This window comes from Myxocyprinus asiaticus, chromosome 37 (assembly GCF_019703515.2).
Source record: "Myxocyprinus asiaticus isolate MX2 ecotype Aquarium Trade chromosome 37, UBuf_Myxa_2, whole genome shotgun sequence".
NCBI lineage: Eukaryota > Metazoa > Chordata > Actinopteri > Cypriniformes > Catostomidae > Myxocyprinus > Myxocyprinus asiaticus.
The window spans coordinates 16,831,432-16,853,375 of record NC_059380.1 but is presented as its reverse complement, the minus strand read 5'-3'; the positions used below and the strand labels follow the sequence as shown (position 1 = coordinate 16,853,375).

Genomic DNA, 21,944 nt, shown 5'->3' with positions numbered 1-21,944 from the left:
CAGTGAACCTCTTGGTGTGGTTGACCTACACCCTGATGTCTTCTCAGTACCTGTCAGTTAGACTATACAGATTCTTAAAGATGCACTTAAATTTATGTTTATGTTGCGCTGACTCCTAGCAGTGTAAATACAACATCAAAATGCGCTATTAGCAGTCAGCCATGATTAATATACATATTGCAAGTGAAAGCTTCCGATTACAGGCGATTGAGATAAACCTCCGTTGCGTCTGAATATCCATTCTTCCCTACTATATAGTGAGATGAAAACAGTATTCCAATGGAGTGGTTTAACTGAATCCTCAGTATTCATAAAACAGTAAGCGAGAAATTCCCAGATGACCCACTATTTCCAGCGAGATTCTGAAGTGCGGATCGACTGGACACTTTATGATCCCATTATCCCTCAGTGCTGAGGAGACATCTCTTTCAAAATGCTGGATTTAAAAGAATGGCAGTGAACTGCGAATCAGACGGCCATTCTCAACTGTAAGTGCTATGTATACCAAGAAAGTTGTTCTTGTGTTTAAATGGTGCTTGTTTAACAAAACCAGAGTAGATTATTTTGGTGGTTGTTGTTATTAAATAATATATTCGGGCCACGGATCAATGCTCACATCTCTGGATGAAGTATGTCCGGAATCTATTCATACTAATTGCATGAATGCCTAAAGTATGCACCGTTTTACCCACGTAAAAATGAGTCCTTCTTCAAATACAGTACATACTCTAACAGTACGGGAGTTTGGACGCAGGGTGAGTATTATTCAGGTGGTCATGTGATATCAGTGCCCCAGCACCATTTTCAAAAACTATTCTACTAGTACTATTTTTTTTTTTCTGTTTAGAAATTTAGCAATTAGCAGTAAAAAACAAAAAACAAAAGGCTGAGTGCACCTTTAATGATCTCTGCACTTTAAGTATTAAAACACTCCTCAACAAAACGGAAGAAATCAATTACCTGTGATAACCATGTTCCATTAGGTTGATCGGAGTTGGGTTGCAAACAAATGAATACGTTGGCAATACATGAAACACTTCGCTTTGTTTCTGTTAATAGACTGGACATTCTCCATGCTGTAGATGTCTGGCAACAGAATTTCAAGAGAATAGTAAGGATTTTGCTACTATAAAATGCACTATGATTTGTAGTGTAAAATTTGCTCTTGCAGTGTCCATTAAAGAATTAGTTCACCCAAAAATGAAAAGTCTGTCCCTATGCCCCATCTTGTTCCAAACCTGTGTGAATTTGTTTCTTCTGTAGAACACAAAGAAGATGTAAGGCAGAATGTTAACCTCAGTCACCATTCACTTTCATTGTAAAGAAAAAATATGCAATTAATTTAAATGGTGAATGAGGTTAACTAATCTTAACAACTCCTTTTGTGTTCAACTGAAGAAAGTAAATGGTACAGCTTTGGTACGACTTTAGGGTAAGTAAATGAAGACACAATTTTCATTTTCATCTCTTTAAGATACTGTCCCAAAGAGGTGTTGACTTTTTCATATTAGATAATCATGTATAACTTGCATAACAAATTATATGTAATATTACTGTAGAGCCATGCAAAGGTCAAGTCTTGAGCTTAAGTCAGCGGTGGAGACAGGAAACCATGGAATCAGAAAGGAAACGGCTGAGCACGGCATGGAAGCATTCATTCTCCACTCTGGAGGGGAGGTGAGATACAAGAATGAGATTCCAGTTTTAAAGAGATTATACAAGTGGACCAATTAATTACTGAGCAAATGCTCCTTGTCCCCATTCAGGAGGAGTTGCTCATGGTCCACGGGGACTAACCAGCTATTATTACGTTACCCATGAAGGTGCGGGTGCAGGGTCTGAAAATCGCTCTGACATCCAAACTGGCTCAGGTGAGATGGGAATGCAATGTAAAAAGTCTTTCTTGCTTCTGATTGTAACTGTCAGTAGAGGCAGCAAATTGATTAAATACATTTTCTGTTAAATAAGTAGAAGATAGATTTATATGTGTTGGATCCTTAACTGAACTGAATGTCTCATTCTTTCCCAAGGATTACCTTCATATTATGGACTCACTGGAAATTCCCACTCCAGATCCACAGTACCTGGTCAAACACAGACAGTGGGGGAACTCGGTCCTCATTGTTGACGTGTAAGTTTATGCCTTCGCCACCCTGATATACATGATTAGTTGACACGAAAAACTTTTGAAATTTGAAAAACTGTCATGTCTTGAGGTATGGTTACATGCTATACACCGTGTTATGCATATTATGCATGTAGCTTTAATGACCTCATTTTAATTGAGAGACATGGAATTTTTTTTGTACATTTAAACTTTTCATAATGCAGGACTATTTGAAATGAACTAGTGAAAGTAACAAATGCTTAAAAATGGTGGCCATTCACACCTAAAATATACACATTTAAACCCACGTTTAACAGCTGAAATGTACATTCATGAGAAGTTAACCCAAAATTGAAAATTCTCTCATCATTTTCCCACCCTCATGCCATACAATATGTGTATGACTTTCTTTCTTTCTGAACACAAATTAAGAATTTTAGAAGAACATCTCGGTTCTGTTGGACCTCGCAATGCAAGTGAATGGAGACCAGAACTTTGAAGCTACAAAAAGCACATAAAGACAGCATAAAAGTAATCCATATGACTCCAGTGGTTGAATCCATGACTTCAGAAGTGATATGATAGGTGTGGGTGAGAAACGGTTCAATATTTAAGTCCATTTTTACTGTCAATCTCCAATTTCAGTTTCACATGCTTTTGGCGATTCACATTCTTTGTGCTTATCACCACCTACTGGGCAGGGAGGAGCCCAGGATAAATTTATAGTAAAAAACAAAATATTACTTTAATATTGATCTGTTTTCCACCCATGCCTATATTGCTTCTGAAAACATGTATTAAACCACTGGAGTGTTCTGGATTACTTTTATGCTGCCTTTAGAGTTTTTTTGGAGCTTCACAATTTTGGTCACCATTCACTTGTGGACCAACCAAGCTGTGATATTCTTCTAAAAATCTTCATTTGTGTTTAGCAGAAAAAAAAGTCATACACATCTGGGATGGCATGAGGGTGTATAAATGAGAGAACTTTCATTTTTGGAAACTGAAAACTAAAATATTGATGGTGACTTAAAAAAAAAAGTTAATGGACAGTTGTGCTTCAGCTACACATTTGTTTTCATCAGTGATTTTATTTCTGTTGCTTGTTTCAGAGGTGAAGAATTTCCTCAGAACATTCTGAAGGCCGCTGAAGATTTGAAAACACTGAATGTTATTCCAGCAATGGGTAAAAAGCCCTCCTACTGTAATTGTGAATAGATCAACATTGTTACCATTGATCAAATGGAAGCTAATGTAAATCAGTTTTGTATTAAAACCCCTTGATGACCTTAGCTTAGGTCAGTTATAAAGACAATCATCAATTTGTTTAATTTCTACAGGCCTAAACGTCCACGGCATGCTGAAACATGAGAGTCTGGTTCTTACTCTGGAGGCTGTAAAATTTCTAGAAAAGAATCTTCTTTGGCATGATGTACGTTACACTCCCTTGTATCCAATGGCGATTTTAGGGGTGGCCTGGGTGGCCTGGGCCACCTCTGAAATCTCATTGGCCACCCTGTGGCCACCCCAGAACTGACTAGTAGTTCATCAACACAAGAACGAAGAACCAAGTGAAACACCTGTCAATCAAAGATGACATCTCAGGTGATTTGTTGATTTAGAGTCAGACTGACCCAGGGTCAGTTTTATATTTCTGACCATTATATTAGTGGTGGGACTGAAGCTGTGTGAGCTGATTTTTGATCAGTGGGGGGAGGGGCAGGCCTCGGGCGGCCAGGCAGGTGCCACAGGTCGTGGGCAGCGGACGCTAGGTCTGGAGTATAACGGTCGGTCAGAAGCACGAAGCTGACACGAGCTAGCGTCTACCTTTGACGTCGATTTGTGGTCAAAAAGAAAGTTGTTAATTGAGAGGTACGTTCATCTAATCTAACGTTAAATTTATCCCGAATTTCCATCTGAATGTGAAAACATTCATGTAGCATGTTAACAGTAGCTAGGTTAAAGAGTAAGCTAGATCCTACACCACATTCAGCATGTTATCTTTATATTGACATGTTTTCTGATTTAATGATGGAGGTGTGTTCAATAGCTAAAGTTATATATATGGCTATCCTGTGTGTGAAATGGAAGGGTTTGTGCTGTGACTGTACTTTAAGTCTTTACATTGGTTATTTATGAGCTCTTTATGTGTATTATTGGTCAGTCAGACCAATAAAATCTTCAAAGTTTTTATACCTTATTTGACATTTTAAATATGCAGAGGCAGGGCAAATTGCACTTAAATGCTGCAAATGATTTGACTAACTATTTTATTTGGTAATATTCAAAGTAATTGAAGCTATCAGAACATGTGGAAACCTGTGTAGACACTGTAAATAGAGTTTTGTTTTTTACTGTATACAGAGCTCTTTTTGGGGTTTCCAGACAGACATCCATAAGCCCTCGTAGCCAATTTCACACACTGATTTGTACCCAATTTAACAATATTTCTGCTGGGCAGTGCAGTTATAGCTAATAAATGAATGAATAATTGATTGAATGATTGATTGAATTGCATTTCCCCCAGGATAACAGCTATGAAGAGAACCAAAGATATTCAAATCTTTTTCTTCAAAAAAAGAAAAGAGTCAGAACCAGCTGCAGCTACTTCCAGCAGCAGTGGAAAAGCCCACTCACTGCCTGGATACAGCAGTGATCAGTCAGCTCCCCCTGCACAGCACGGGAAGTCATGTTTAGATATTCCCCGTGACTTCTGGATGAACATATATGAATTTGCCATGTACTCTTACATTCAAGTTGTCACTCAGGTACAATCATATGATCAAATATCGCTGCAGCAGAAGATTAGTTAAAAATAGTTTTAATATAAATCATACACACACACACACACACACACACACACACACACACAAATATCATCCTAGCTCCACTGGCAATGCAGAGAGAGAGAGAGTGTGTACAAAGCAAAAGACAGAGAAAAGCCTCCAACCTGATGTCTCTTTGTATTCAGACACTGCAACTTCAACTTCAGCTGACTGGCCACATTCACAACAGAAAGTTGTGGGAGATGAGTGTGATCCAGGAGTGTCTGGAGCACCACCTGCCTTACCTCACAATAGTATGTCAAATTCAGTTGCTTACTTTTCTGAGTTCCATGAATATTTATTTGCTTTTTGTGCTCATATTTGATTTAATTTAAAAAGGGGGATCCACTTTTGCTCAGTGTATGATATTAATTTGCTAATACAGAGCAAACCCACACTTTAGCATACACAATATTATTAATATCTCAATACAGAACATAAAAAGATACAGGAAGAAAAGTCACATCAATGTGTCCATGAGCAAACTTTGAATGTGATGGTTATTATTTTTATCACTTCAGGTTCTTCATCTAGTGGGGAAAGTGATTCTGTTGACATTACAAGAGGTGATGTTGACACCATTGATGAAGAGGCTCTTTGGGCTATAAAAGGACATGCTGCCCCACCCAGACCTCACGGTATGTTTTGACATTTAATCTTTCAGTCTAAACAACATTATGAGTGCCTTCTATGTAATTATCAAGGAACAAGTTGTAATACTGACTGTTACTTAACTTTGTAACTAATCCTTTTGAATGTAGTTTGAATGTTACATTCTTGCTCATATGACATGCCTTATAAAATGATGTAACAATGCATTGATACATTGCACCAGTTAGCCTCACAGTGATGGACTGATTTTGATTATTATTTGTAGATGTTTCACAGTCCAGAGCAGCAGGTCCAACACAGCCTCATCTGAAAATATTTCCTTGGACACTGCAAGTTAACAGGAAGAGGTGCTTCCAGAGTGACTGGTATAAACAGTATCCATGGCTTGAATATTCTCAAAGCCAAGACTCTGCCTACTGTTATGCATGTAGGCATTTCTTTCTGCCAGATACCCCAGCATCTGTGTTCACGTCACAGCAAGGCTTCAATCGTTGGAAAAAGGCAATGTACAGAGATGCTGGGTTCAAAGCACATGATAAGTCAGAGGGTCATGTCAATGCTATGTTTGCATGGGGTGAGCACAAGAAGGCAGTACTCACTGACTTCTCCATACGTGATGCCATTAATGAGGCATACAAGAAGGCGCCTCAATCAGTTATCACCTGTACTTTTGACGTATCTTTTTATGATTATACAGTATACCTAATGTTATACGCAGATTAATTCTCTACAGTGAGAATAGCTCTTAAAAATGTGTAACTGACTTTTCCTAAACAATTACTGATTTAAAAATTGATGTTTTGTTAAAATAACCAGAGATTCCCAGAAACTGTAATAGGTTGAAATAGAACAGGAATAGAAAACTGTCAAATGTCAAAACAACAGTCTGATATTGAATACAAACATTTCAGTGAATGCTAACAAGAGTTTTAGAATTCATTTATTATACATGTGTAGATGTTGAAGCAAAGCAATGCGATATTTACACATTTTGATCATGTGCCATTCTTAAAGGTTCTCCCGGTATCGCCACCCCACACTAGGTCTGTGCCCCATCCTGGCCACCCCAGTAAAAATGTCCTGGATACGCCACTGCTTGTATCCCTTCAAACTCCCCTACAGTGACTTGCCATGAACACAGCACATAGACCCAGTAAAAAGTTTATTTCATAAAAACAATTATCTGGATCTCTCATTTCACACATAGCACACACAATGTAAAAAAGGTGTTTAATATAATAAATAATAGCATTAGAAGTGTATATAAAAGACAAGGCACCAGAGGAACAAGTTTTATGTCAGGGGTGAGAGATTTTTGCTGGAATAATGCCATGTGCTCGGATCTCCCATCTTAGTGCAGATAGTTTTTTCTCTGTTGGAACCACATAATTGTTGGGGATGTACTTCTGAGGTCTCTGCTGTAAAGACAAGAAGGATTGAATGTGAGCGAATAGGCAAAATAAAATCAACCAAATGATCGAACTTTCTGATGTATTTTAAATGTAATTCCTTACTGGTGGTGGCTGATACAGAAGTTGCAAAAATATTTAATATTATAATAATACAGGTTCAAGTATTTTGTGTGCACTGCAACACATCCACATTTCACAATTAATAGACCTTATTCATGCTGGCACCATCTTTAATTTTTTTAACGAGGCTGTGAGGGATAGACTTACAATCTCTTCAGTGGCACGAACGGTATAAAGCTCCTAGATCACATCTGATTTTCCACAACTCGTGTTGTCTGGAGTTCTTTGTATACTGAATGTTCTTGGACAGATATTTTATCAATATTTTGTCTGCATAACAATCCAAAAACACTTTAAACTGCAGTACAGCCCATTGAATAGACTGTAAATGTATCCCTTGGAGCCTCGTTGTCATTCCCATTAAAAATCAAAGATGGAACTAGCGTGAATAAGGTTTATATGACCAGGGACATCAAAACATATATATATATATATATATATATATATATATATATATACATACATACATACATACACAGTTGTGCTCAAAAGTTTGCATATCCTTGGAGAATTGATAATATATGTACCATTTTTAAAGAAAACATGAGTGAGCAGGCAAAACACATTTCTTTATTTCTTATGGGATTCATATTGAACTGTAGGTTATAACAGAATGGCACAATCATAAAACAAAACACGGCAACAAAGAAAAAAAATGAAATGACCCCTGTTCAAAAGTCTGCATACCCTTAGTTCTTAATACTGTGTATTGCCCCCTTTAGCATCAATGACAGTGTGCAGTCTTTTGTAATAGTTATCTATGCCCCAAATTCTTGCAGGTGGTATAGCTGCCCATTCATCTTGGCAAAATGCCTCCAGGTCATGCAAAGTCTTTGGTCGTCTTGCATGAACCGCACGTTTGAGATCTCCCCAGAGTGGCACGATGATATTAAGGTCAGGAGACTGTGATGGCCACTCCAGAACCTTCACCTTTTTCTACTGTCACCACTGGAGGGTCAACTTGGCCTTGTGCTTAGGGTCATTGTCCTGCTGGAAAGTGCAAGAGCATCCCATGCACAGCTTTCGTGCAGAAGAATGCAAATTGTCTGCCAGTATTTTCTGATAACATGCTGCATTCATCTTGCCATCAATTTTCACAAGATTCCCCGTGCCTTTAGAGCTCACACACCCCCAAAACATCAGTGAGCCACCACCATGCTTCACAGTGGGGATGGTATTCTTTTCACTATAGGCCTTGTTGACCCCTCTCCAAACATAGCACTTATGGTTGTGACCATAATGCTCTATTGTGGTCTCGTCACTCCAAATTACAGTGTGCCAGAAGCTGTGAGGCGTGTCAAGGTGTTTATTTGTGGCATTGGTGCAGTAAAGGCTTCTTTCTGGCAACTCGACCATGCAGCTCATTTTTGTTCAAGTATCGTCGTATTGTGCTCCTTGAAACAACCACACCGTCTTTTTCCAGAGCAGCCTGTATTTCTCCTGAGGTTACCTGTGGGTTTTCTTTGTATCCTGAAAAATTCTTCTGGCAGTTGTAGCTGAAATCTTTCTTGGTCTACCTGACCTTGGCTTGGTATCAAGAGATCCCTGAATTTTCCACTTCTTAATAAGTGATTGAACAGTACTGACTGGCATTTTCAAGGCTTTGGATATCTTTTTATATCCTTTTCCATCTTTATAAAGTTCCATTACCTTGTTACGCAGGTCTTTTGACAGTTCTTTTCTGTTCTCCATGGCTCAGTATCTAGCCTGCTCAGTGCTAACAAACTCATTGACTATTTATACACAGACACTAATAGCAATTTAAAAAGCCTCAGGTGTGGAAATTAACCTTTAATTGCCATTTAAACCTGTGTGTGTCACCTTGTGTGTCTATAACAAGGCCAAACATTCAAGGGTATGTAAACTTTTGATCAGGGCCATTTGGGTGATTTCTGTTATCATTATGATTTAAAAAGGAGCCAAACAACTATGTGATAATAAATGGCTTCATATGATCACTATCCTTAAATAAAAGACAGTTTTTTTGCATGATCAGTCATATTTTCAAAATCAATGCCAAAATTTCACAATTTCTGCCAGGGTATGCAAACTTTTGAGCACAACTGTTTATACAGTTCTCCACACTTACCTCCTCTTTCTCAACCTCCGAAACACAATTTTGGGCTTTTTTCTTACCGTTCTCCTCTCCACTGACAAAGCACTCGTCCTCACAATCCATTTCATCTCCACTTTTTTCCTCTTCCTCCTCACTCTCTTCTGGCTCATCCTCTTCACACATCTCAATCTCTTTGTGATTGCAAATCTTTTTTCCTATTTCCTCCTCTTCATTCACTTTTTCCACTTTCTTCTTCCTCCTCTTCACTCCTCTGCTCTTCTTTTTCTGTTCTTGTTATCTTTATGCTTTTATCCTTTGCATCTCCATCTATAAAACATTCTCTCTCTTCCTCGCTTACGTTTTCATCTGCCCCAGGATTTGTCTCATCCTGCACATATTTGTCCCATCCTTTCTGCCACCTTAGTTATTTCTCATCCTGACTGTCTCTTTCAGGTCTCTCAATCTTTTTGTTGTCTTTCTTAACATATTCCACTTCTTCCCCCTCACTCTCCTGATCTGTCCAAAAGGAGGACAAGGATCCATCATCGTCCTTGTTTTCATTTTTCAAGCGGCTGTCAAAAGCTTTATACATCCCGAGACAGATGGACAGATCTCACTTTCAGCCACAAGTAAGAAAATGAACTTAGCTTCTGAGCCAAAGCAGATGGCTGAGAGGGAGGGGTAATGTAACTAAAAAGATTACAGTTAAGAACTTTACAAAGCCAATGGCACCACCTGGTGTATGGGAGGTTTTATTACATAGAAAGAGAATGCAGTATTTTAAACACAACCACACTGTATGTAGACTCCTCACAGACATGAGACTGCCCTTGATGCTTCCTGAATGGAGAGAAAATTACTTTTAAAGCACAAGTGTTTTAATGACGGTGTTGTATTTTTGCTTCATGGAACAAACATGAAATCATCTATTAGAAAAAGAAATTCATTTATGAGTCCTTACCTTAACACTTTCCTTTTAATAACAGGCTTTGAATGAGCCCAATTGTCTCTGTCAGGACTTGTTGTCTCACTAGCATCCAAAACAAAGTAAAAGATTTCAGAGGGCCCATCCACGGTCTCCAGCCTGTTGGGTGCTCTGGAGGGCTGGACCGGGCCGGTCTGTGAGCTACCGAGTGCCGCAGATATCAAATCAAATCAAATCAAATCACTTTATTGTCACACAGCCATATACACAAGTGCAATGGTGTGTGAAATTCTTGGGTGCAGTTCCGATCAACATAGCAGTCGTGACAGTGATGAGACATATACCAATTTACAATAACATCAAATTAACACAACACAATTTAAATGTCTGATATACACATATTTACACACAACAATATACAAATAATAACATACACTGTGCAGTATACAATACGCACTATATAGATACACATTATTCAATAAAAATTAAAAAAAAATATATAAAAAAAAAGTATATATATATATATATATATATATATATATATATATATATATATATATATATATATATATATATATAGAATGTACAGTATTGTCCTGTATTGACATTCAGGCTGTCGGTTGATAGTCAGTTGTTAAGAGAGAACATAATATAATAATAATAATATAATTTATGACTGTCTTCATAAATTAGTGAGACAGTGAGATATAAGAGTAAGGGTAATAAAGTGCAGTGCTGATGTATTTTGATCGTGGGAGATCAAGAGTTCAGAAGTCTTATCATGGAGTCGGCTGGTGCGGGTCCTGATGCTGCGATACCGCCTACCTGATGGTAGCAGTGAGAACAGCCCATGGCTCGGGTGGCTGGAGTCTCTGATGATGCTCCGAGCTTTTTTCACACACCGCCTTGTATATATTTCCTGGAGGGAGGGAAGCTCACCTCCGATGATGTGTCTGGCAGTTCGCACCACCCTTTGCAGTGCTTTGCGGTTGTGGGCGGTGCTATTGATATTCATCAGCAAACTTAAATATGGCATTGGAGCTATGTGTTGCCACACAGTCATGTGTGTACAAGGAATACAGTAGTGGGCTGAGAACACAGCCCTGCGGGGCTCCAGTGTTGAGGGTTAGTGATGAGGAGATGTTGCTGCCTATTCTAACCACCTGGCGTCTGCTTGACAGGAAGTCCAGGATCCAGCTACACAGCGAGCTGTTTAAGCCCAGAGCCCGGAGTTTCTCATCTAGCTTGGAGGGCACTATGGTGTTGAATGCTGAGCTGTAGTCTACAAACAGCATTCTCACATAAGTGTTCTTTTTTTCCAGGTGGGAGAGAGCAGTGTGTATTGTAGATGCAATGGCATCATCAGTGGAGCGGTTGTTGCGGTAAGCAAACTGCAGCGGGTCAAGATTGAATGGCAATACAGAGCAGATGTAATCTCTGAGTAGTCTCTCAAAACATTTGCTTATGATGGGGGTCAGAGCAACAGGACGCCAGTCATTTAAACAAGTTATTTTTGATTGTTTTGGTACAGGCACAATGGTGGATGTTTTAAAGCATGTGGGGACTACAGACAAAGAGAGGGAAAGGTTGAAAATGTCCGTAAAAACACCAGCCAGCTGGTTCACGCACACTCTGATGACGCGGCCCGGAATGACGTCTGGGCCCGCGGCTTTGCGGATATTCACCCGTCAGAAGTATCGGGTTACATCCGCTACAGAGACGGAGAGTGAACTAACCTCTGTAGCTTCATCCGCGAGAGCTCTCTCCGCGAGGGCGGTGTTATTTCCCTCGAAACGAGCATAAAAAGTATTTAGCTCATCCGGTAGAGAGGCAGCGGTGTTCATGGCGGAGTTTTTATTCCCTTTAAAGTCCGTGATGATGTTAATTCCCTGCCACATGCTTCTAGAGTTGGTGGTGTTAAACTGTCCTTCAATCTTGCTCCTGTACTGGCGTTTTGCTGTTTTGATAGTTTTTCGGAGGGCATAACTGGCTTGTTTATGCTCCTCCGCGTTCCCGGAATTAAAAGCGGAGGTCCGCACATTAAGTGCCGCGCGAACATCGCTATTGATCCATGGCTTCTGATTCGGATAGATTCGGATAGATTCGTACAGTTCTGGTCGGAATCACTTCCTCTACGCACTTTCTGATGAAACACATTACGCTTTCAGCGTAAAGCTCGATGTCGACATCAGAGGCGGACCGGAACATCTCCCAGTCCGTGTGATCAAAACAGTCTTGTAGCATAGAGTCTGATTGGTCCGACCAGCACTGGATCGTTCTGAGGGTGGGTGCTTCCTGTTTCAATTTCTGCCTGTAAGCGGGCAGAAGCAGAATGGAAGAGTGGTCCGATTTGCCAAATGGTGGGCGGGGGAGGGATTTGTAGCCATCCCGGAACGGAGAGTAGCAATGGTCCAAAACCCGGTCCCCTCGTGTGTTGAAACTAATGTGCTGGTGATATTTTGGTGGGACTGATTTTAAACTGGCTTTATTAAAGTCACAATACGGACGATCATAGTAGTGATTCATAGCAGATTCTCTATACTCGTCCTCATTAAATGTGGAGGTGAAAATCTAGGTATGGAAAGACAAACACTTATTTTGAGTACATTCAGAAGTGTTAAAAAGATTCTCCTTCATTTGAAGGTGCTTAAACATACCTCTCTCTCTTTTGCCCCGTTGAGCTGTTGTCATAAATAACATAATTACTGTTGGGACCAATGTTGCTCAGTTGAAACGAGAGAGAAAAAACAAGTAAAGAAACAGTTTGGTCATGTTTGTTCACAAATACTTGGTGTTACAACCCCCTCAGGTGGTCAGGCTCATATAGGGGGAGAAGGTGGTGTAACTTATGGTGGTTGGGCATGAGACAGTCAAAGTAGTGGTAAAAGTTCTGATTTCCAACCAGAAATTGTGTGATTGTGTGAAAGGGTCCAACTAAAATTTGGGAGTCTTCCAAAAACAAAATGGAAGACTCTTCAAGACAGCTTGAGAAGAGCTAAGAGTGCCATTTTCAAATTTTACTTAGCAAGAGATCAAACAGCTCTTTTCCAAGCACCAGCCAACTGAATTCACAACAGAAAATAAAAGAAGCAAAACTTCCCAAAATAAAAGGCAGGCAGGTCCCTTCTATCCCTCTTTTTTCTTAAATACAATTTACCCAGTACCCCCCCAAAAACAAAAACATCTATTTTTCCCACTTTGTCTAAATCTCTCTTTTCTTTCTTTTTAAACACACTCACTTATTTTCACAATCACTTTATAATCATAAAATTCCAGTCAAACTAATAATACAAAACAATTTTTTTCCAACACTCAAACTCTCCTTCTTTTCCCTTGTATGGAGAACCATAAACTGAGGGTTTATATATAGGCCTCATAGCAACCTCCAACACCTGTGTGTACTAATTAACCCAACCCAATCAATTCAGCCTAATAGTTGGTTTTACACATTCTAAATATACCAGAAGAGGGAGCGAGAGAGTGGTCTACCTGACCTTGGCTTGGTATCAAGAGATCCCTGAATTTTCCACTTCTTAATAAGTAGCGAGAGAGATTAAAAATAAAACAATTACACACTGCCAACCCAGGCAGGGATGTAACACCTGGCAATTACATGAACATGCACATCATAAAGTAAGAGTGACCGCTCACCTTTTTCTTTAACCAGAGCAGATGAACTTTTGCTGGAGCTGCTGTGAGATGTTGGAGAAGTCCACTCACTAAAGTTGTGACTCTTTGACTTGTCATGACAAATCAGCTGATCTAGATCTGGTGGAGAGTCAAAACATGATAGAATTACCTCAAGGCAAACTCAGATTAAAGGAATAGTTCACCTAAAAAAATTAAAAATCCCTTATCATTAGCTCACCCTCATGCCACCCCAGATGTGTTTGACTTTCTTTTGTAGAGCAAAAAAAAGAATTTTAGAAGAAAGTCTCAGCTCTGTAGGTCCATAAAATGCAAGTAAATGGTGGCCAGAAATTTAAAGTTCCAAAATGCACATAAAGGCAGCATAAAAGTAATCCATAAGACTCCAGTGGTTAAATCCATATCTTCAGAAGTGATATTATAGGTGTGGATGAGAAACAGATCAATATTAAAGTACTTTTTTACTACAAATCTCCAGCAGCTCCGACCAGTAGGTGGCAATATGCACAAAGAATGCGAATCACCAAAAATCAAAAGAAATATGTGGAAGAGTGAAATGGAAAAATTGATATTGATCAGTTTCTCAGTCACACCTATTATATTGCTTCAGAAGACATGGATTAAACCATTGGTCTTGTATGGATTATTGTTATGTGGCCTTTATGTCCTTTGAGTGTCATAGTTCTTGTCACCATTCACTTGCATTGTGAGGACCTACAGGGGTGAAATATTCTTCTTAATCTTTGTGTTCTGCAGAAGAAAGCAAGTCAGACAAATCTGGGATGGCATGAGGGTGTCTATATGATGAGAGAATTTTCATTTTTGGGTGAACTATTCCTTTAAGACGTAAAAATAAAATACAAGTAAATGCCTTGGTCGTGCATCCAAGCGCAGCCAATTGCTGTTGGATTTCCTCCTCCGAAAAGTCTAAATATTCCATTTCTGGATAGACAGATACACATATCAGATACTAGTCAAATTAATACAACTTCTGTCCTCAAGAGAACATCTTCATGCGGAGTTGCCTGTAAACAACACTCAAACGGAAAACACACTGTTAAAATCTCTTTATTTTAACTCGTTCATAGTGTTTATAATAAAGGGGTTATTGTGGCAACATATTTAAAAAGGAAACAACACCCAGAAACTTTAAAGCTTGTCTTCAGTGCCAGGACAACGGCAGAGGTTTTGTGTTCAACATGAAAAAGGAGACGGCGTCCATAAAGACTTAGCGCCCTCTGGTGCATGGGAGACCCTCAGATGACCTGTAGTATCAGAATAGTTTTATTTCGTTAAAAAAAAAAAAAGCTTGACGTATTTACCTTAGCTGACGTTTTATAATCTCTGGGGAGGTTTCAAAAAAGGAAAAATGTGAAAATTATTTACAGCAACTTAGTTTGAATCTTTTTTCTTTTTTTTAAATCTTTGTTGTGCTTTCAAAATATGGCACGTGCTTTTATTTCAGTCTGTCTTTTGCTATTGAGGCACCTAATTTCATACCCTGTCGAAGTTTAAGTGTTTTGTAATGTTATAAATATTGTTCCGGATCTACATCTGCAGGCTATGTAGACTGTTTACAAACGGTTAACACAACAGCTACCAGAGATTTTATATTCGTTTATAACAACTCCCTGTTTTTACCATCGCAGAGAGCGTAACGGTCAACTAGCGTGTTACGAAGTCACCGTTTGCGGATTTCTTACAAGTGAATAGGTAGAGCCGTAAACTGACACCTAAATCTGTCGCAATATTGTCCGTGTCTTCTCTAATAAAACAGCAATTTTATCGTTTTAGTAGGTTTCTATACATAGTTATTCCAAAAGGATTGTTTAGTGTAAAATATGTTGAGGATTAGCGGGAAGGCAGTCAATTCAGTAAGTGATGAGCTTTTTTCTCACAACAGCAGTTTATTCAGCACACTGAAGCATCTCCTCCATAGACATCCATTAAAAAACGGCCTCTTTTCTCCTCGCCCAGTATACCACCCATAGAATGTCTATGGGATCCCGTATTATATACATTGCTTTGGTACCCTTAGAAGGGCTCTGTCAGGTACCTCACTGGCGCTTGAGTCACGCCCACTTTACGCCAACCTTTAAACTATCATCCAATCACCTACCAGTTCCCTGCACGGCTCATAAATAAACATCAGTTTTTAATACAACAGTGAGTGAGTGGTAGATTGTGCTGAGGTTCAGTTGGGGAATATTGACGGAAAACACGTGAACCCCAACAAATCTATTAAAAAGGACTGTTTTGCCTCCTCCAAGTCATCGGGGTGACTATGGCTCGCGCCGGGACTCTCCGCGCGTCCCTGCTGGTCATTTTACAGCAGATGATCCTGATCAGCTCTGCTCAGGTAGAATACAAAGAATGTGTTTGTTTTGCAGCAGAGATGGGCTGTTTGTTTTAGGTGATGTTTTCAGGTATTTTATGATTCTTAAAATGACTTCATTATAAAAATTAATAGAGAGAGTCGATATATAGAGAAAAAAGAATGTGGTTTGTGATGTGGTATTAAAGCAGTGAGTAACATTTTCAAAAATGCACTATTTCTGAACAGTTTTTTTCTACATATATTTTATTCCATTTAATTAATTGTGAGCTCCATCTTTTAGTAAGTGGTGCTTTACTGGTATCTGAATCCATTGTTCTTCTAATGGAAGGTATTTGCATTAAATTGGTCCAGGTGTGCACAGCTGTTATCACATTCCGAGGATCAGAAGAGCACCAGTGTGATATCTCCAGGGTTGGGGAGTAACGGAATACATGTAACGGGATTACGTATTTAAAATACAAAATATAAGTAACTGTATTCCACTATAGTTACAGTTTAAATAATTGGTATTTAGAATACAGTTACATTCCAAAAGTATTTTGATTACTGAAGAGATTACTTTGCATTTTATTGTCATTTCTTTCATTTAATATTTAGTCCTTTCAGATGGAAAACTTTATACATATAAATGATGTGAAATGAAATGAAGTGGTGAAACACTTTCTTATGATGTGTAATTCTGTCTGCTCGCATTCATACAAGCAGACAGAGAAGTAAGTTTGAAGTTTGGAGCAGAAGAAATAGAAATAAACCTTGTGTAAATTGTCAGCTTTATGCTAAGCTAAAATGCTATTTCTAGCCATTTTACATGCATGTTACCAGGCACGATCATATATTTTTTATCAAGAAAATTCTCGTTAGATCATAATTTCTTTTTTTCTAGTAAGAGCTTTGATATTAGGGCAAAAATTTTATTCTTGACAATAATTTTTGTATTGTTTTCCTGTAAAAATATCTAAAAATCCTTAAAACGAGATCAATTTGATTAATCTTATTTTAGAAACAATACTGCATAAGATATTTAGGTTTTTCAGAGAATGTGTTTTTAACATGTGTATTTTGTCTTACTGTACTGGCAGAGTTTTTATATTCAAAACAAGTGAAAAAATCTACCAGTGCTGAAGAAGTAATCCAAAGTATTTAGAAAACATTACTGACCTTGAGTAATCTAACAGAATACATTACAAATTACATTTTACAGCATGTATTCTGTAATCTGTAGTGGAATACATGTCAAAAGTAACCCTCCCAATCCTGGATATCTCTAACCAGAGCATCAGGCTCACCTATAATTACTTGTTTGTTCTGAGGACGCTGCAGACGAAACTATTTAGATTTCAGGATACATTTGTATCAAAAGAAGATTTTAATGTTTTTTTATGTGTTTCTTTTTAGAGGGGGCTGGTTGGTCCAAGAGGGCCGCCTGGACCTCCAGGGGTCCCTGGGTTTTCTGGTGTTGACGGCATTGATGTAAGCCCTGTTCCTGTCATTTTCATAAACCCTATACACAAGCATCAGAATAAATCTGTGTCCTCATATTATACATAAGGGATGAATGTAGCCTTGAATAACACCGTAACATGGTAGTTTTTCAATGAGTATTTTCTATAATTGTAGGGTGATAGGGGACCTGGTCCTGGCCCGGATGGACCCCCAGTAAGTATTCTCTTTTTCAAGACAGAATTAAGACAAAACTGAAATTCTGCATTCCAGTACACAGCTGTAATGATTATGCTGTAATGATGTGCTTTATTGGCAGGGCCCTGATGGAGAAAATGGCAGGAACGGATTAAATGGCCTTCCAGGAAAACCAGGAGCGGACGTGAGTCTTGATCTTTATTTTTGTAAAGGCCTGGAAAGCAAGATAAAATTAGCTTTTCTTTTCTAAGTAACATATGCAGCATCAGAGACTGCAAGTGTAGTTTGCATTGGAGGGGTCTGAGTGAAAAAAAAAAAGCTCCTGGATGGAAAAACAGGACTGAAAGAGAGGAGAGAAAACAGAGAGAGCCCCATATAAACTTCCTTATGGAGACAGAGGCCTTTTTGTGTAAGTATGCAGCCACCAGGAGCTAAACTCTGTGCTGCTGCTGATGGGCCTGTGCATTAAACTAAGGTACACCCGCATCTTTGTGGCTCCTGTGTGCTGTCCAATTTAGCTGGTGTTGACTGTTACGGTCAACATTGTAACTTATTATTTTTGCATTAAGTCATAAAAAAGCCTTTTAATTCCACAAAATTAACAATACTAAATAGATAGTAGACAAAAGAGACAGAAGCAATTGAGACAGTGTAAATAGATAGAAAAACTGTGGCAGGTTCTCCAAGTCACTTGGAACATCCTATCTGCCAACAACCAAGAAAAAATGTGTCCAGGTGTAGGAGAATTGGTGCTGGTTTGAAAGCAAAGGTTGTCACACCAAATATTTATTTAGCTTTTTTAAGTTTACTGGACTTTGTATGGCATTAATTGATAAATGAAAGCTATATATGACATTATTTTTGTAGACATCCTCACTATGCAACATTTTTCACAAGTACCTAAACTTCTGCACAGTACTGTATATTACATGTAGAGATAAGTGTGTAGTAAAATAAAACTATGAATTGCAAAGATCAACAGCGTTTTGATAGTGGCTCTTGTTTTTGAGAGGTGTTTTCCCTGAAAAGTGTTTAATGTTGGTGTCTGCAGTGGTCTACCGTAAATATACTGTATTAGATGAAATGTGGGCAGGGTTTGTTAATCTATTCTATAGAGTGTTTGTGTTGGGATTGGTAAATTGTTTATGGGTTTAAAATAGTAAAAAAACAAGATTTTGGTGTAGGGGGCCTGGGTAGCTCAGCGAGTATTGACGCTGACTACCACCCCTGGAGTCGCGTGTTCGAATCCAGGGTGTGCTGAGTAACTCCAGCCAGGTCTCCTAAACAACCAAATTGGCCCGGTTGCTAGGGAGGGTGGAGTCACATGGGGGTAACCTCCTCGTGGTCGCGATTAAGTGGTTCTCGCTGTCAATGGAGCGCGTGGTAAGTTGTGCGTGGATCGTGGAGAGTAGCATGAGCCACCACATGCTGTGAAACTCCGCGGTGTCATGCACAACGAGCCATGTGATAAGATGCGCAGATTGACGGTCTCAGAAGCGGAGGCAACTGAGACTTGTCCTCTGCCACCCTGATTGAGGTGAGTAACTGCGCCACCACAAGGACCTACTAAAGTAGTGGGAATTGGGCATTCCAACATTTTTATTTTGTATATATTTTCTATTAATTTCATTGAACAATATGCATATTATTTTTCTGTGCAACTATATCAACATAACTTTTAGCAACAGAAATCAGAATTGACTTCTGAACTTCTGCAACTGTATTGCATTACCTCGAGTAAGCTGTGGTCGGGTCAGTGAATAATATAACTGATATTTTGTCTACATTGAGTGAAGCTCTTGTTCATCGATGGCTGTGTCTTTCTAAGGGTTTGACTGGGCCACGTGGTGAACTGGGCCCTGCTGGCCCACCTGGACAGAAAGTACGTTTTCACTTCATAATATTAGTTCAACAAGTTATAAAGTTTGAATTTGAAATGAGTTGGCCTTTTTTAGAATGGCTAAATTTTATGATTTACATTTCACTTTGATAAGTTAAGTAAACACTGAAGTTTACTTGAAAAGATACTAATTATGGTCTGGTGTTTATTGTTTATTAGGGTGAGCCTGGTAAGCCTGGGCCAAGGGGAGCCCCTGTAAGTACATTTACATTTATTCATTTAACAGACACTTTTATACAAAGCGACTTACAAATGAGGAATACAATAGAAGCGATTCAACCTAAGGAGGCAGTAATAAAAGATGTGCTGTAAAACAAAGTTGCAATTTGCTTAGAGAAGCACAAGCAGAGAGGAAGGTGAGAGACAGTGATAAAAGGAATAAATAGAGATTTTTTTTTTTTTTTTTTTAATGATTAAAAAAAAATTCACACAAAGGTGGCTGAATCTAACATGTGCTGTGTCATATACTGTATATCTTGTAATTAAATGTTAGTGTGTTACCACTTTGGTTTCAAATCAACAGATCTTAATAGAAATATTTTCACTCATGTACACATGAGTAGGTCATTAGGTCAAGTTCAGGCCTTTGACCTTCTAGCTCATACATTGATGTTCTAAAGCAAGGCTGTGTTGGACAATGATTTCACAAACATATTATTCACTTATTAGTGAAAAATGTTGTGCAGATCACATGTATCTATAATAACACAGATTTGTTTGAATGTTTTTCTTTGCTGACTCGTGTCATTTCACATCTGTTACTTTGTTCGCAGGGTGTTGGAGAGGATGGTGAAGCAGTGAGTGCCTAATCTTTTATGGATTTATTGGTTTGAATGCCATTTTTTAAATGGGGGGAATGTGTTGACACTTTAAGGGCTTTTTGTTTGTTTACTTTGAAGGGTGCTGATGGGGAAGATGGATTACCTGGAGAGCTGGGCAAAGTTGGACCTCCAGTATGTAGTGTTATTCCTTTCTTCACCTTTAACAATCAGACTTGGAAAAAAGATCACTGTTGTTGCACTGATACTATTTTTAGTTTAAATGTCTCTGGTTCTGCTATAAAGGGAAGTCGGGGATTGAGAGGTCCTGTTGGTGCTCAAGGATTACCAGGTCCCAGAGTAAGTATTAACGGTTAGATCTTTATGATCATTTTATACTGGAATTATAAAATGGCTCTAAACATTATTGTTAAACGAATATTTTGAATTTGTCCATAGGGCCCTCCTGGATTGTGGGATGGTAAGGAGCTGGTAAGAATTCAAGTCTCAAGTCTGGTTATACTTTCACTAAGTGTTTGCGCTTCAGTTAACATAGACTCAACAATTCCCCATAAAAAAACCTATGGGTAGTTGACATGAAATAATTTTGGGAAGTTGACTTGCGGCCTTGTAGGGTGACTTGCTTATGTATGCATCTTATACTTTTACAATTATTATACATGCAGTTTTTATCGTCATATTAATTCAGAGATGAAAATTTGTGGAATATTTGTACTGCACCACAGGACCATTTAAAATGAATTATTGAAGACAAAAATGTGATTCAAGTCAGTGATCTATCATGACACATCAAATATACAGTACACTTTCCCTTTTACAATCATATACATTTGAACCTTAAACTGCCTGTATGTTTGTAGTGCTGTTTGGGTTCAATCATTTTAACAATCTCCATTTAAGATGGGTTAATTTAGCTTTTTGGTTACTTTATTCCTTCCACATTTCCAAAACTAACATCGGGATTCTTGCTTTTGTTTGGGAATGCTGGGCTGCTGTAGTCTGGATTTTAAAAGTGACTTGCATATTTATTTATCAAGGTTTCTATTTTATATTATGTTTCTCAGTGTCCAAATGCCTGTACTTCTGGTTTGACTGGTTACACTGGTCTTCCAGGCATGAAGGTGAGTTTTAAATTATGTAAATTCATTTTAATTTTAATTAATACATTTAATTAATTCCTGCCATCAAACATGGATGTTCAAATGGGTGTCATTCGTACTAATTCATTCTGTTATTTTGTTTGTTTTTGTTTATCTTTTAGGGCCACAAAGGTGTCAAAGGTGAATCAGGTGAACCAGGAAGGCAAGGACATAAGGTGACAGTTACATAAGTCAAGTTTAGTGTGATCCTTTTGTTTTTCTCTTAGACAATGAGAATGAAAGATGCAGATATAAAAAGTGTATATGCAAAAAATGTAGAAATGATCTTTATCTTGGTGGCTCATACATTTGAATAATAAGATACTTTCATTATTCAGGGTTCCCATGGTCATGGATACCTGGAAATATCAGTTAATTTTAAAATTGTGATTTCCAGGTCTGGAAAAGTCATGGAACTTAATAAAACATTTAAAAGTCATGGAAA

The 21,944-nt window shown here is 38.4% G+C and overlaps 1 protein-coding gene across 1 annotated transcript in view; it reads left to right on the top strand.

Annotated features, from left to right (window-relative positions):
• The first annotated feature begins 15,898 nt into the window (after positions 1-15,898).
• The window catches only part of LOC127428007 (collagen alpha-1(IX) chain-like), a 28,062-nt gene continuing 22,016 nt past the window's right edge, over positions 15,899-21,944 (top strand). Inside the window, exons 1-12 of the mRNA XM_051676039.1 lie at positions 15,899-16,064; positions 17,439-17,513; positions 17,661-17,699; positions 17,803-17,865; positions 19,510-19,563; positions 19,741-19,776; positions 20,355-20,378; positions 20,481-20,534; positions 20,646-20,699; positions 20,799-20,831; positions 21,425-21,481; positions 21,622-21,675. Coding sequence (XP_051531999.1) covers positions 15,990-16,064; positions 17,439-17,513; positions 17,661-17,699; positions 17,803-17,865; positions 19,510-19,563; positions 19,741-19,776; positions 20,355-20,378; positions 20,481-20,534; positions 20,646-20,699; positions 20,799-20,831; positions 21,425-21,481; positions 21,622-21,675 — 618 coding nt within the window. The 5' untranslated portion in view covers positions 15,899-15,989. The remainder of the gene's footprint in view (positions 16,065-17,438; positions 17,514-17,660; positions 17,700-17,802; positions 17,866-19,509; positions 19,564-19,740; positions 19,777-20,354; positions 20,379-20,480; positions 20,535-20,645; positions 20,700-20,798; positions 20,832-21,424; positions 21,482-21,621; positions 21,676-21,944) is intronic.